The 15,326-nt window shown below is 43.1% G+C and overlaps 1 protein-coding gene across 9 annotated transcripts in view; it reads left to right on the top strand.

Annotated features, from left to right (window-relative positions):
• Positions 1–15,326, top strand: part of PPP2R3A (protein phosphatase 2 regulatory subunit B''alpha) — a 52,272-nt gene that overhangs the window by 14,139 nt on the left and 22,807 nt on the right. For 8 of the 9 annotated variants that reach the window (XR_008207835.1, XR_008207834.1, XR_008207836.1 and 5 more), the window contains exons 3-4: positions 10,882–11,139; positions 13,062–13,165. Coding sequence is in view for 6 of the 9 variants with exons in the window: in XM_052687278.1 (XP_052543238.1) it covers positions 10,882–11,139; positions 13,062–13,165 (362 nt within the window). In the remaining 3 variants the exon portion in view is untranslated. Of the gene's footprint in view, positions 1–4,814; positions 5,251–10,881; positions 11,140–13,061; positions 13,166–15,326 lie in introns of those variants that run through there. The other variant, XM_052687283.1, reaches the window with a different exon arrangement.

Raw genomic sequence — 15,326 nt, 5'->3', positions numbered from 1 at the left:
ACGTGGCTAGCACCAAAACTCACAGAAGAAAAGAAATGTCTTGGGAAAGCAGAGGAGACCTGGGGGGGCCTGTGCTGCACAGTGCAGCTGGTGCCCTTCAGAGTGAGCTAGCCCTTAGCTGAGTGGACAGAAGTCACCTGAACTGCTGGTTAAACCAGCTATGGCTTTCTCTGAGGTTTGGTGGGGTTTATAGAGAATGTTTTGTGCTCATCACCTCACCTGTAGGCGTAGCATGTAGGGTATAACATGTTGGTTAATTCTGAGTCTGGCTGGAGAATTTCCGTGAATTTCTGAAGTGTTTGTTGTATTTTCTTAGGGCTCGTAAATGATTATCAAGTAATTGTACAGCACACATGCAAAAGCGAAGAACAAAAACCTACCAGATCTAACATTGGTGAAAATGCAGTGCGATTTTCATTTCTGATGCTTGTGGCAGTTCCAGTCCCTTGAGCAATGTGGAAGGAAAGGTGAAGCCCCTTCAGGCCAGGCCGCCTGCTGGCTCAGAGTGGCCTATCTGCATTGAAATCTGGGCTAACTTGCATCAGCAACAGATTTTTCCCTTTGTCGTAAGAGCCGGTTATGATCATCCATGCAGAACAATAGAATTACTTGCCTCCTCAATTTCAAAACCAAAATATTTATAAATTAGGAAATGAATACTCAAGAAGTCCATCAATTTTTCAGAGCACGTAATGAGCAAATCATGCTTCTTATAGGCAGTCCAGGAAGCTTCGCATGCTTCCAGGCTGTTTGACATTTCCCAATCTGAGATCCAGTTTTCCGCTGCTTATCTCTGGACTAAGTATTTAGTTTAAAATTTCCTGTTCTGTGTGTCTGCTGTAAGCTGATCTTTCTTATAAAATGTTTTTTGAAATACATGGTTCAGTGAAAATAATTCAGCTGACTAGCTAGGAGCTAGCAAAAAACCCCAAATGTTTGCTAGTCCGAGAAGGACCAGCAGCAAACCAAATAGCTGTATTCTTTGTAGGCAGGAGGGCAGTAAGGAGCACAGCTTGGTTGGACTGACAGTTGTGAGGTAAAACTAGAAACAGGGAGTAAGGGAGAAGTAGAAAGTGGGCTGTAGAAATTATCTGATCTACAGATGTGATGACTGATAGATATTTTTTTTGAGGGAAGGGAGGGTAAAGTAAAGGGTTCTGCCTTTTGTTTGAAATGTCTCCTGCAGAGTTCTTGGAAAAGTCAGGGGTGGGTGTTTTTGACCTTAGCTTCTCTGTGCCCTTGCCCTGCAACCTGTGCAGGATGGATGATTCTATGAAGCATTTAAATTTGGTTAATGAATGCTTGCAAAGTGCATAGTGCTGGAGTGTAAGTATGCAATAAAGCCTTTAAGAACCTTACGTGCTCATTCTGCCTTCAGGATCAAGTTTGAAAGTGCAGGGCTCTGCTCCAAGCCCTGCTTATGCATTCTGTTTTAAGAGCTGCTGGGTGAAGTTTGTGAATAGTCTTGAGAGCAGAAACCAGGACAGGAGTTTGATGCCAGCAGAGGCTGCCTCTTCACATCCTGCCTCCACCGAGCACCTCGTATCGAAAGCCTACTTGTGGTGCAGTGAGCTAGAAAGTGTGGTCCTGCCTCCTGTTTCTCTTCCTCATTTCTCCACTTCCCTACTGCATGGCTTTGAACTTTCTTTTTACTTACCCCGATGCTTATGTACAAACTTAATATTTTTAAGCTTGTTTTCTGCTAAATGAGTAATTAGAAATTAGCTATGTTGAAGTGCAGTGGGTGGTACAGCTGCCTTTGGTCAAGGAGAGATGGACCTTGAAGCAGAAAGCTCAGAGCTTGCAGGGCTTTTACATTAAATAATCACATTGTCTCAAAATGCATTTGTAATATAATGGAAAATTTCCTGGAATCAGATTTCCTCTACATATGTTACGAATTGTTTGGATCAGATGTTGTGACATCACTCAATTAAGTTATCTGCACTCTTTTCAAACATCAATTATTCATGGTTTCTAATCCCAAATGGTAAGAAAGGAGATTTTGATTGTTTGATAATAGTAATTGAAATAAAGGAAAATAATAAATGAATCTTAAAGTATCTTGGAATCAGAAATGACAAGAAAATTAGGTGAAACTAAGGAATTTAAAGAGCCAATATTAACCACTTAAGGAGACGTGCCTGGCAGGTGGGCTAATTTTGTACTCACAGCAGATACAGATTCTTCTTGCATTAGCTTGGTTTGTCTTAAAACAGACATCTGAAGGTATTGGTGCAAAACTGGTATGCATTGAATTTTTCAGCCTCGTTGACTCTAAAACCAATAAGAAGTGATGCTATTGCTGGAGAGGCTTGATCTGTTCTGAAGGCATTTGGAGCTGGTGCCCTTTTCAGCCATATAGAATGCACTGGGTTTTTGCAGCCAGACTTGTGCTACAGCTAAATCCTGTGGTGATTGAATTGTCTGAATGTTTTAGAACCAAGCCTCTAGCTTTAGGCACAGGTGGGATTCTGTCCGTGTTCTGATGGCTGATGAAGGCAGTATGTATTTCTTTAGATACAACATCTTTCACCTTTGTGCTTTACATCGGGTCACTCAAAGCAGAGGACTTTCCAAATTTGCCTGCATTTTGTTCAGTTGATAGGTACCCTGTTGATATTCTTTCCTACTGCAGACTGTGAATCCATCCTTTTGCTTCCAGTCTCTCAGAGTGCTGTGTATTTCTGTCTTTATTCATACCCTCCTTTTGTGCTTTGAGGATAAGAGATACCATAATAGGAACCTGCTATTTTGCAAAAATCTGGAATTCAGATTTTTCAAGCTTCAGCTCCAGTTTGCTTTTCTTTTTCCGTGCTGTCAGGGTGGTGGTGTAACTGTTTGGAATCTTGAAGTGGTTGATATGTGAATGGGAAATCTTTATTTCAAGAAATAGCGAGTGGTTGCTGGGTTAGTGTGTCTCTTCCATTCATTTGTCTTTTAAAGCACAGTGTAGCTGGTCTGGATGCAGCCGTAGAGATAAGAGGTTCCTTGGGGCTACATTTCCTCTGCGATGTGTAAGCAGGGTGAGAGGTCAGTGGAAGGTGAAGCAAGTGCACTTGCCACAGATGGCTGGGCATAAATCTTGTGACATGCTGCTATGTGAGATGTGCAGAGCTCCACGTACAGCGAAGCTTCTTGTGCTCTTTGGGCATTGCTTTAATGTTTAGAAAAAATTGTTAGAGCGAGAAAATATTTGTTCCCATACTTCTGCATACAGATGCATGTGCTTTTTGCTTAACTGCAATCCCATTTAAAACTTTCCTGCCTTCCGTTTTCTTTTGTTAGGACTCTTCTCATTCCTTTCCTTGTCCTGCCCCTCTGTTAGGCCGCACTTTCATTGGCGAGGCACGTGGCAAACTCAGCTGATGGCGCTGTGGTAACCTTGTGATGGTCTGGAGCTGTGTCTGTGAACACACACCTGCACTTCGGAGCTGCAGAGCGCTCCCAGGTTGCACAACTCAGATACAGCTTCAGTGACCTAACGGGACCTACATGATGCTCCGTGTGATCCGTTCTTGTTCAAGTATTCTTTCATAAAGAGCTGAATTCCACAGCCTAGACTTTTACCTTGTTCTGTTGAATGAGGAACAAGAGGAGAAAAAAACATCTTGGGATTTTTGCTACGCAGTTATGAAAACATTAAAAAAATGCCTTATTTGTGTGCTTGCTGAGGGTATTTCAGAGAGGGAAAAAAAAAGGGTCTTCATTAAATATCACAGGTTTGTTCTTATACAGCTAGGATAATGAGAGCTTCCTTTTGGACAGGTTGCTTCTGTGTCTGTCTGTCGACCAGCCACAGCCTTTTAGGTGATGCTGTTTATGAATTAACCTTGGGCCTTGTGCAGAAGGTGCAGAGCATCAGAGCCACGCATGGTCCATTAAAGGCTTTCTGTTAATGAGGATCAGGGACACCTTTCTGTGTCAGAGATAATGTTTTATTAAAAGCAGCCTGGTTGGGTAGAAATTAGATGATGATCTCCATTATTTTGCCCAGAAAGCAAACTGGCAAGTAGCTAGAACTTTTCAAGTCAAAGGTGAGGAGCAGGTTATGGCTGCGTGTTTGTCCATCGTGTGCAGGAGGAACATTTGTACAGCCTTTGCTCAGCACTGTTGCAGTAGGAGAGGAGAACACACTTTGAATGAGCTTGCTTAGAGTTCGATAGAAAAAGAGCAGACCATCTACTGAGAATTGCTTTGCATCTGGCTCGGGGAGCAGCCTCTGCCTTGTGAGAGCTGTGGAAAAGTGAATGAAAAGCATGGCACGTTTTGGTGTCTCTATAGAACGATTTTCATAGAATTGTAGAGTATCTCGAGTTGGAAGGGAGCTACAAGGGTCATAGAGTCCAACTCCTGACTCTGCAATTGTATTCAAATGTCTGAGCTCATTATCCAGGATCATCCCTGTGTGCCTGTTTGGCGTTCAAGAAAGCAGATGATTCGCTTTTTCCAAGCAAGAAGGAAAAATTGATGTTTCCTGAAAATTACAGCCTTTGATTTAGTGTAGAACTGACACTGGTGTCCTGCCTCATCACCTCAAACCACTGATGCTGTGTGTGTGGGTTTTGGCTGAGAGCGTGTGGTTCAACTCTAGCTGGGTCTGACTGATGGCAGTTTGCACCTCGGGTTTCAGCACAGGGGCACATCAAGTGAAAACTATTGGGGAAGATGGTATATTTAGCCACTTCTGCAGCTGGTCTAATTTTAGCACTCTGGTAGTGGTGGTGGGTGCTTCCTTTCCCATATTGCCCCTGGCCTATTACAAGCCAAGGACAGATTGTCTGTCATGTAGCCAGCAGGGAAATAGATTCTGTTTTAGATCATGTTTCTCAATTAAAGTATTACAAGGCAGAAGATCCTGGTGGTACTGAAAGATACTTTGTATATCAGTTAAAAAAGGAAGGCCTGGCTTCAAGAATGAGACCCAATCTTTAGATGCCCTCCTTGTGAAGAGAGAGAAGACTTGGTATGCTTCTACACGAAGCCATTTGCCATTTTTTGCCAGTAAAAATCAAAGCCAAGAAAACAACCTACTGGTTTTGACGTGGTTGGTGTGGTCTCCTACCGAGTCCTTGTGCCTCTTCTGGAGAGTGCAACATCTGCTTAGAGCTGACCAGGATGATGATCAAGGAGAGTTCTCTGCGGAGGGACCCAGACCTGGGAGGGGAGCTGGCCTTCCTTGCCAAGGGCTGTGACTTTGTTCTCCCATCTCGGTTCAAGAAGAGGCTGAAGTCATTCCAGCAGGCCCAGGTTTGACCGCTTGGAGTTTCTTTCACTTTTTCTGTCGCTTTGTATTTTCTGTTAATCGGATTAGAGAATCAAACTGTGTCCCCTCTAGGCGTGTCTATTTGCAGAAAGGTATTTGCAGCCAGATACCAGCAGGTTTAAAAATAAACCTTCCAGGCTTACAGCGTGGAGTTAAAAAGTCTTTGTAAACAAGGAGAAAAAATTAACAGGAAGGGCAGTGGTTTAATAGGGAGGAATAGTGGAAGTCTATTAAATCTTTTCTGCCTTTTTATTAATTAAGAAAAACCCTATTTGTGTGATTGCTCTGAAGGTCTTGTTGCATGTGGAATGGCCACAGCTTTCTGCTGCACTGGGAGGGCTGCACTCCCTGCTACTCAGGTTTGTGTGCAGACCTGCCTGCTTGATTTTGGTGAAGAATTTATCATCCCAGAGTGCTTAATTGGGCTCTTTCCTAGTCTCTGTGGGCTGTGGCTGAAGGCAATATAGCCACAGAAATGAAAATTGCACTGAAGATATGTTGCTTGGTAAACCCCATCGTCTATACTCACGTTGTGGGACAGCCAGAAAAGATGGGAGCGATTTGTGCTGTGCCACCAGGTCGGCGTGTGGCCACTCCATGTTCACAGTGAGGGATGCTGGAATCTGCCCATCGAGGGCTTCATCTCCATCAGAACGGTGACCCAGTAACAATGTTAGAAAGTGGAAATTATCAGTGGTGCAGCTGTTTCCTAATAAACAGCTATTAAAATAGTTCCACAGTCTACTGTAGCATGAGGCTCGTTTTTTCATGAGTTCTGGTGACAGGTTAAAGCGCGTGTATAAGGTTAATCTCTGGAACATGTTTTTTTGCTCCCTAGGGGAGAATTGTATGAAGTAATGATGTGTAGTAATGGTTTGGGCGGGGACCGTGAGCAATTTAGAAGACTAATGAGAACCATGCAGTGCAGCTAAGAATGTTCCACTCTCCAGTATTGGCTTAGTTGTGTTTGTCTGACCACCTAAGGATGTGATTAGGGTGTGGTTTTCAGGGAGAGATCAGATCTCCTAGTAGACCAACTGGAAAAGTTGTGGTGAGCCTTTGGTAGGTGAGTCCTGTCTGGGCTGAGCGCAGTGAGGCTAACTGAGGATGCAGGGCAGATGCTGATGCAGTGGGCAGCTGCAGCTGGGAGGAGGCTTCCTCCTCTCTCAAGCGTTTGCTCCCTTCTGCATCCTTCTCATTGTGTCACCAGTCTCACTAAGTCTGTTTTCTGCCTTTCCAAGTTAAATCAGTTTGTAGAGGGGTCTGGCAAGCTTGCTAAGCAGCAACAACATCTGTTCAGGAGTGGAGGACAGAGATGGGAATTCTCCTTCTTGGCAGCAAGGAGATGTTAATCTTTGTGCCTTGCAGAGCTATACCTGGGTGCATGAGGTGACCTGAGAGTAAGGGTAATTGGATTTGCTAAGCACAGGAAAAAGTGCTTGCAGGAAGAAAGGTGAAAAGGCAGCAGTAGGGAGTGGAGATGAGTGACAGATGGCCACGTGTAGATGTTAGCAAGAGAGGCTGAGGAGCGAAATGCATTTTTTATTTTTATGATCAGAGAGCTTTCCATAGCAATGATGGTAGGAAGAGACCTCTGGAGGCCTCTAATCCAGCATCTTGCATGTAGGAGGATAGAAGGACTATCACTGACGCTAGATCACATCAGCACTGGCTTTTGATGAGTCTTGGAAGCTCCTCAGGCATGGGGATTCCCCCCACCCTTTCAGTGACCCTTTCTTGGCTGTTTTACTCTCACTTAACCTTTGGTTCCTACTGTCCACCGCTCCCAATCTGCAACTTAAGGCTGTTACTTTTTGCACCATGTATCGCTCCTATCACAGCCTGGTGCATCATTTGCTTTTATCTGCAGTCAGGCCATGCTGCAGGCTCCTGTTCAGCCTGGTGCACCCCATGTCCTTCTCAGCAGGGCTGTTGTGCAGCCAGGGGATTCCCGGCTGGGGCTGGGGGTTACAGTGTCCAGCTGCAGGGCTTGGCACTTCTGGAAGCAGCTGGAGGTTTGCTGAGGTCTCCTGTGCCGGAGGTTCTGCCTTTTTCCGTGCTGACCTTCCCTCTAGGTAAGTGTCATCTGCAGATTGAGACAGAGGAGAGCTGCAGAGGGGGTTACATCCCTGTTGTCCCTTTGAGTGCAGATGTTCTCTGGTGGCTTTGTATCTTCCATTTCAGTAGGCACTTGGGCTCTGAGCTGAAGTGTATCAGCCACAGGAGGAGCAGTGCAATATCTGTAGGCACATTAGCAGCGGAGGCGTGAGATCTGTATTTTCAGAACTCAGCTGGATAAGGCCATCAGGAACTTGATCTGGGCTTAGAGCTGGCCGTGTGTCCCTTCCCACCTACGTTCTTTATGGTTCTGTGTTACACAGAGTTTGTTTTGCTGCAGTGGGACTCTGCTTCTGCTGGTGAGTTTACAGTTTGTAGTAGAAAAAAAAAATCTGTCCAGAAATGCACTTTATCATAGCTTCTACATCATGCTGGCAGTCATATGCATAAGAATCTTTGTTTTTTTCTCATCGCCTTTGAGATGGGAAAGAGGCAGCAGAAGGATATAATTATGGGAAAGGAGTTCAGGAAAAGAAGGGAAAGTCTTGGGCTGTTGATACAAATCGGCTCTGGAGAACTGATTATGTCTGAGGATGGCCGGTGTCCAGTTATCATCAGGCTTCAGCAAGACAGGAACAGTAAAAAGGAAAGGAGACATTAAGTCAGCATTGTGGACTGCAAGTAACCAGGCTGAGTCACTGTACCCTAGAAAAAGGATCAGAGAATCATATTTGGAAGAAAACACATAACTGGTAAATTCAAAGACCCTGGTGGGGATTAAAGGCCAGGAGAAAAGAACAGAAAATATTACAGCACTTAATGAGATACTGCTTTCTCTCTGGAGTTGTCTGCTGCCTGAGAGACAGACTGCGATGGGAGAGCTTTTCTGCTTTGTTTGTGTAGCTACGGTGTGGCTGCTTTTCTGTCTGCTTTATTTATAGTGCAGATGTCACTGTTTTAGCCTGTCCATAAATAAATTGTATGATTGGCAAGAGATGATACAGTGGATAGACAGATTTTACTTACAGGTAACATAAACCACCCTACAAAACAGGACTAAAAACATTTTTTTGATGTTGCTTTCCTTTATTTAAAAAAAAAAAAAATAGGCAATCAGCTCTTGGTAGCAAAGATTTATGCAGTGTTCGCAGTTTACTTCCTTAGCAGTCATTCATGAGAACGCTCCTCTCTTCTGGAGAAATGCTGCACTAATCACACAGCATTTTGGGTGAACTGTGTGCTATAAGGAACTGTTTCCTACCAAGGACGTGCCACAGAGCTCCCTCGTATCGCTTCCTTTATTTTTTCCATGAGCTGTTCACAGACATTTGTCACTGACTCCCTGCTGTGTCCATAGCAGTTGACATCTGGATATACCCATCCCAGAAGCTTTTTCACACAGTCTTGGTTTTTTTAGCAGGAACAAAAAATCCAAAACCCAAGATTATTCTCAGAAGTATCCTTGAGAGCTAATTAGTGCCTGTTGTCCTTGTTGCAGACAGCTCATTCCTTATATGAGAAGAAGGCGACAAAGTTCAAAAACGTTCTTTCTATTCCTGCTGTAGAACCTTCCAGAAGGAAGCAATTAGTGAGCTCAGTGTCCACCTCATGTGCCATGGACTGGGCCGGATTATTGATGAGCCTTTCTGGGAAGATCAGCTGCAAGCCTGTGTCTGTACAGGTTTCCTACTTTGAGGCTTAGGAGCATTCCCTCGATGTGTCCTATAGATCTATGGACCTATCTAGAACCTCTTGCATTGCTGTGTGGTTGTGCATCAGAAAATTCACATAGATCCTGGGGGCCTGGCTCCCGTCTAACATGAATTGGTGCCAAAGCTTGCTGTCAGAGCAAATGCGCTGTTATGGGATGTTCAGCTGGAGTCCCGCACTGCGTGCTGTGGGACGTGCACTACACAAGAGGAAGAAAATGACACAGTGCTGTTATGGCAGCATGCTCTGGGGATCTGCCTACGAAGAAGAAAATAGTATTTTATCATTCACTTGTACTGTAAGAGAATGAGGACGTACTGTTAAAGTGAAGACTCTTTTGAAAGAACACTGTTTCTTTGTTTGTGTTATGTGGACGTTTTTGTAAATTTGAGTGGTTCCTTTTATTTCGTGGAAGTCCTGGCAACTAGGAGTGCGTGTCTGCATCAGAGAGATTAATGAGCAATCAACCTGTTTCTGAGAAGTGGGTCTTCAAGACAAACCCTGTTATGTCCTATTGTAGGAGTTGAGTGGCTGGAGATGGCACCCTGATGTCTGTTCCAGCTCTGCTGTGTATGAATACAGCATTGTTAGAGAGCAGCATGGCTTTTCCCTCTGCTGGAAGCTGGACGGTGAAACAACTGAGAGTTGGGTCGTGGCTGGGAGCCTCCTGTATCTGCTCAGTGCAGGCAGGGTGTGACAGGCTGCACAAACTAACAGTGCTGTGCCTTTCTGCTGCCCAAATCACTGGCTTGCTTTAGAAAACAACTTCCCAAGTAGTTGGAGATTGGAGACTTCTTGTAAAGGGAGGGGAGGAGGACTTCGGGAACCCCAAAGTCCAGGTTAGTGCAGGGATGTAGAACTACAGAGCAGTTGCAGAACAGAAGTGTGCTTGGGCTGGCGTGTGTGTATCAGCACGTGTTCATGTGTAGTACTGTTCCTGAAATGGGATGTTCGGAAGAAGGAAGAGCTCCTTCCTTTTTAAAAGGAAGCAGAGAAGTGAAGAGGAAGAAAGTCTTTCCAGCTCTGATTTTCCAGATCATCGGGGAACAGATTACAAAGTGTTTTAAAAACTACAGAGAAAGTGGCTCAAGGAAGCTTTTACAATTCTTACTTCTTCATCTCCCTGGAAGCAAACTCATGGCAAGATGGATTCTTCAGTGTGAGTTAAGAGAAAGCTCCAAGTTTCTGGAAAATACTAAGGCAAGGAATTTAGTCAGGTCATCATAGGCATTCTTTGGTATTTAATAAACTCAGTCTTGGATACTATATCCTAAAACAATTTTGTTTTAAACTGTTTAGAGTAAATAAACTGAAAGTTGCAGCTGTATTTACTTGACTATTTCCTTATTAGCCTCTTATCACATATGTTGTTACATTAATAATAGCTCTTACATTTGAACCATTGTGCAATAGGCAGTTCTGTTGGCTTTTCTCAAGAGAGCATGTGTTCATTGGGGGGCAAGGAATGGTTCTTTTAATCCCTGGAGTCTGAGTTCTGCTGCTTATACTGAAATGTCTGTTTGTGGGGCAGAATGGCAACACAGTGAGCAGCATAAGAAGAAACAGCAAGCACTGCCCTTGTTCTACAGTACTGCTGAATTGCAGAGTATATTCTGCTGTGATTAAACAGTGTGTTATAACCCACAGCTACAAACAGAATGCACAGAAAACTATGTGGAAGCTGCCTTAGATGTGACGTGTGTTTGACCAGTGTTTGATATTGTGAGGATTCTTAGACTTGTAGTTTAAGACAAACATTTTTATCCCTTCAGCTGATGGTTTAAATTTTTTCTTTTTCGCGCTGTTAAAAAAAAAACCAACAAAACATTTATTCATTGTATTTTCAGGTTCAAAGCAAGCAAGAGAAGAAACCTGGAACGTCATCCCCAGTCCCTTTGAACTCAGTGGTTAGCCCTTGTGCTCTGCCTGTGAGTAAAGCCACCAGCAGTACCCCTTTGTCCGTAAACATTCCACGTTTCTACTTCCCTAAAGGACTTCCCAATGTCTGCACTAATCATGAAGAGATCATTGCCAGGATTGAAGAAGCCTTCACAGAGTTTGAAGATGAGAAAGCCAACATCTGTGAAATGGGAAAAATTGCAAAGGTAACCTCTCCAGATTTCTTTACTTCTTGGAAAGGGAGAAAGGCTGAAACTAAAGCTAATAAAGTACCTTTTCCTTTCCATATATTTTTTTTTTCAGTGAAAAACAAACCAAAATTCTTCTGCTCTGAGTTTTTTTTCTTCCTTTTAGATTAGGAAAATAATTAAGAAAAAGTAGTTCAGTGAAATTGTCCGTGGGAAAAGATTGCTGTTTGCCATGACTGATGCGTGTGCTCCATCTTACTCAGATTTACAAAATCATTCTTCCAGACTTTTTGGCAAATAAAAAGCGCGTTTGTTTTTCTGTTTCTCCATAGTTATAGAAGATAGCAGAAATGTAAAGTGCCTCCGTGGCTTCAGATAGTGCTGGTTACCTTCTCTGTGGCTAACAGTCCTACTGATCTAGACATGATCTTTGTACACTGCAACAGCATTGCTTGGGAAAGAATTTCCAACCTATGCCACCTTGGGCATAGCAGAAGAGGGAAATGCTTAGTCAGCCCTACGCCTCTGAGATGCATATGTTTAATGTCCACAATGTCAGCAGACTTGGAGTTGCTACAGTCTGTTAGTGATTTCTTGGCTTCAGAGAACAAAACACAGCACTTGTGTGGGAGCACGATGCAGATGGGCTGTTCTATTTTCCTCTTCTTCCATCGTGGTTTTTAGTAATGCTAATCTAAGACTGGCAGTTGTCAGATGCACCTCATATGTTCAGCTTGTCCTGTGTGTGAGTGCATCTGTGGCACTATAGATTGAGCAGTGATGATCTGTTCAAGGGGAGGGCTTGTTTTCTAAGAGGGAAGCTTAGGTTTGTTTTTAGAGTGGTACACTTGTAAGCCATCACTGAAAGCATAATTTCTTAGATTGACCAAAATAAATTTTGAAACTGATTTTATGACAGGACAGGTAACTGTGTGTGGCTTGTCACATTCAACCTGGGAAAAGCAGGAAAGCTGCGTAGAAGAGACTTTTGCCTTTCTGTTTAGTCTCTGCAACCATCTCTAAATGGGTGTGCTCTATGTCGTTCAGTTGTTCTGTGGCTTGCTGCTGTTCTCTGGGCTTATTGGGAATGGTGTGTGTTTGGAGATTCTAAAGGAAATGCAGGAGAACCAGCTACTCAAAGAAAACTGCAGAAAATAAATGTTATTTTTTCCTTGGAATAGCAAAGCACCTGTGGAAATGCAGTCACCTGACAGAAGAATGGCTTAATCCTGACGTGTTTGTTAATTACCATTCTGAAAACTACCCAGGTAGAAATGCTAATGCAGTGGTTAATTAGAATGTTGTGTTCAGAGAGTCCTGTTGGAATTGGCCTCTTTCCATTTGTGCTTTCATATTCTTGCTGAGATTTAGCAGTGCTGGGAATGGGCTGCTCAGGGTAGAAGGCTGTGCACTGATAACTGTGGGTTTGGAATCATTTCACATTCAGACATTCAATTGCTAATTGAGGTGCTCCTGCCCATGGCAGGGATGTTGGAATTAAATGATCTTTGAGGCCCGTTCTAACCCAAACCATTCTGTGGTCTGTAACTGGAATTGAAGTTCCCTTACTGTTAATGAGAAGTTAGCTCATGGGAAATGGATTATCCTGTCCTCAGGTGTGTTTGTGCTGGTATGGATGGTCCTTTGGAGGTTCCTATATTCACCCAGTTGGCAGAGTAGTTTAGTCAAAGACAGATGAACTCTGAAGATGAACAGATGACTCTGAAGAGTCTGACCATTTCTGGATGGACAGGATGTATTTCTCAGGTATTTACAAAGGCCTATAAGGGTGGATTCTGAACCTTAGCACACAGTAAACAGCTTTTTGACTAAGCTGTATGCCATTACTGCTTGATTTCCTGTATGTGAAAGTGCTCAGGGTGATTTCAGCACATAAACAATTCGGTGTGACTTCTCTTTGTTCCTGTGTTTTGTTGCAGATATGTGGCTGCCCACTCTACTGGAAAGCACCTATGTTCAGTGCATCAGGAGGACAAAGGACAGGATGTGTATCTGTGCACTCCTTTGTGTCTTTGTGGAGAAAGTGAGTATAGAAAACGTAGAATTCTTTTTCTAGAAGAAGGTAAATTTGCCTTGGAAGAATCTTTTCCTTCTTCTACCGTTCTTTTGAAAGCTTTGTCCCTTTTGTTAGAAAAAATCAATGGCTTAGAAAACTGTTTTTCCTGTCTTAGAAATTGCTGAACACTTAAACGTGGAGGTTGGTAGCCCTGCATGTGGCAGGGGGTTGGAGATTCGTGATCCTTGAGGTCCCTTCCAACCCTGGCCATTCTGTGATTCTGTGAACACTGATGCTATGCCATGTACATCAGCAAAATTAACAGTAGTTGTACAGATGATTAAACATGCTGTTTTGTTTGACATATAAAATATATTAACACACTCCTGGAAATGACAGTTACTGCAAGATAGCTGCTAAATGCTGCTAAAATCCTGGATATGTTTATCTGGGGCCTTGACAATGCACTGGTGTGCTGAGTGAGCCTGATTTGGGAACGGGGAGAGGAAGCCTGTAGCAGGGCAGGAAGAAGGAATGTGAAGTAAAAGCACCATGCAAGTAGGCCAAACTCAGCTTTGCTAGTTGTTACCTTCTTCACACACACTCTGTAATAACTGTGTGGGTTTTGGCAGTTGTTTCCTCGTACCACTGTCAAAACTTCTTTTTGAAATTGAAAGCTCTTGCACGTATTGTGGTTGGAGTTAGAGGTGCTAGGTGGAGCAGACCTGTTCTCTTGCCTAATCTTCTTCCTCCAGGGCAATTCAATCTTTGTGAAACACTTGAACAACATCTCCACCTCCTACCCAGAGATACTTCTACTTTTTGACGTAATGCTCACCATTTAGATTCTTGAAATAGTCTTTAATCCTGAGTTTCCAAAGTATTTCCTATGACAGTGTTGTCAAAACAGCCAAGTTACCCTGGCAAAATTACATAGATGCTGAGGATGACTGTGATCAGTAAGTTTTTCTTGACAAGGGCAGCATTTTTTCCTTCCTGAAGTTCCTCCAGCTAATCCAAATTAATCCCTCATGTATGATAGCACATTTTTGCTCCCACTGATTTGCACATCCTTCAGATTATTGCAAACTGTGCTTGTGCTCCTTTTCTGTATTCCTTTAATCCACACCGCTTCCAAGCTGTTTTAAAAATGCTTTCTTCACTTTGATTTCTCTCTAAAGACTCTTTTTTTTTTGTCCCTCCTTCTGACGGTTGTAACAGTTAACTCTGGAAACATGATACCCAGAAATAAAGGTAGTGTTTTTTGTATAGCTGCACTACAGCTGTATGAACGCAGCCTTAATTTCAGAACAGGAATGTGTGATCGTTTCAGTCTATTTTTAAGCATCTTAGTAAGTGGTCTGACTTTTCAGCATGCTGTGTGCATACCGGTCTCCCTTGAAGTCAATAGGAATTGCTGTGTGCGTGGTACTTCTGAAAATTGGTGCTTTTAGTTTGGGGTTAAAACGTGGCGTTGGGCTTCGTCTCTGTGTGTGATTTAAAAATAAAAAAACACCTCTTTCGTGCAGCTGATTCAGAATGTATTTGTTAATTGACAGCATGATGTGAATGTGAAGCCAACAAAAAGGATTGTCAGCCACTGGTTCCCTTTCTTGTTTTCTCTACAGACTTAAAAGCTGTTCCCCCCACCCTCTTTTTTTTTTTTTTTTTTTTTTTTGTAAAATCTGCATATGATTAAGAGTAATAAGACCCAAATTAGTGGCATGCCAGTTAGTGTGATATCTGCAGGAGGACTAGAGGCATTTCAGTGCTGTGTTTCAACATTTCCATGTCTCTAAATTCTCAGCCCTACTAGTTCTTTCAGAGTATCATAGAATCATAGAGTTGCTCAGGTTGAAAAAGACCTTAAGGATCATCAAGTCCAACCACAACCTAACCATCCTACCCTAACTAACAACCCTCTGCTAAATCACGTCCCTGAGCACCACATCCAAATGGTTTTTAAACACATCCAGCCATAGTGACTCAGCCCCCTCCCTGGGGAGCCCATTCCAATGCTTAACAACCCTTTGTGTAAAGAAGTTCTTCCTGATACCCAGCCTTACCCTGGTGCAATTTTGTTCTCCATAACTTAGTGTGCACAGCAACCAGCCATGCCATAATTAATGAGAGATGCTCATTTTCCTTTTGGAGAGTGATTTTTCAGGTCTGAGACTTAGTCACTGCA

This window comes from Tympanuchus pallidicinctus, unplaced genomic scaffold, assembly GCF_026119805.1.
Source record: "Tympanuchus pallidicinctus isolate F22 unplaced genomic scaffold, pur_lepc_1.0 scaffold22, whole genome shotgun sequence".
Classification (NCBI taxonomy): Eukaryota; Metazoa; Chordata; class Aves; order Galliformes; family Phasianidae; genus Tympanuchus; species Tympanuchus pallidicinctus.
The sequence above is the reverse complement of the archived record's forward strand: the minus strand, read 5'-3'. Positions and strand labels throughout refer to the sequence as shown.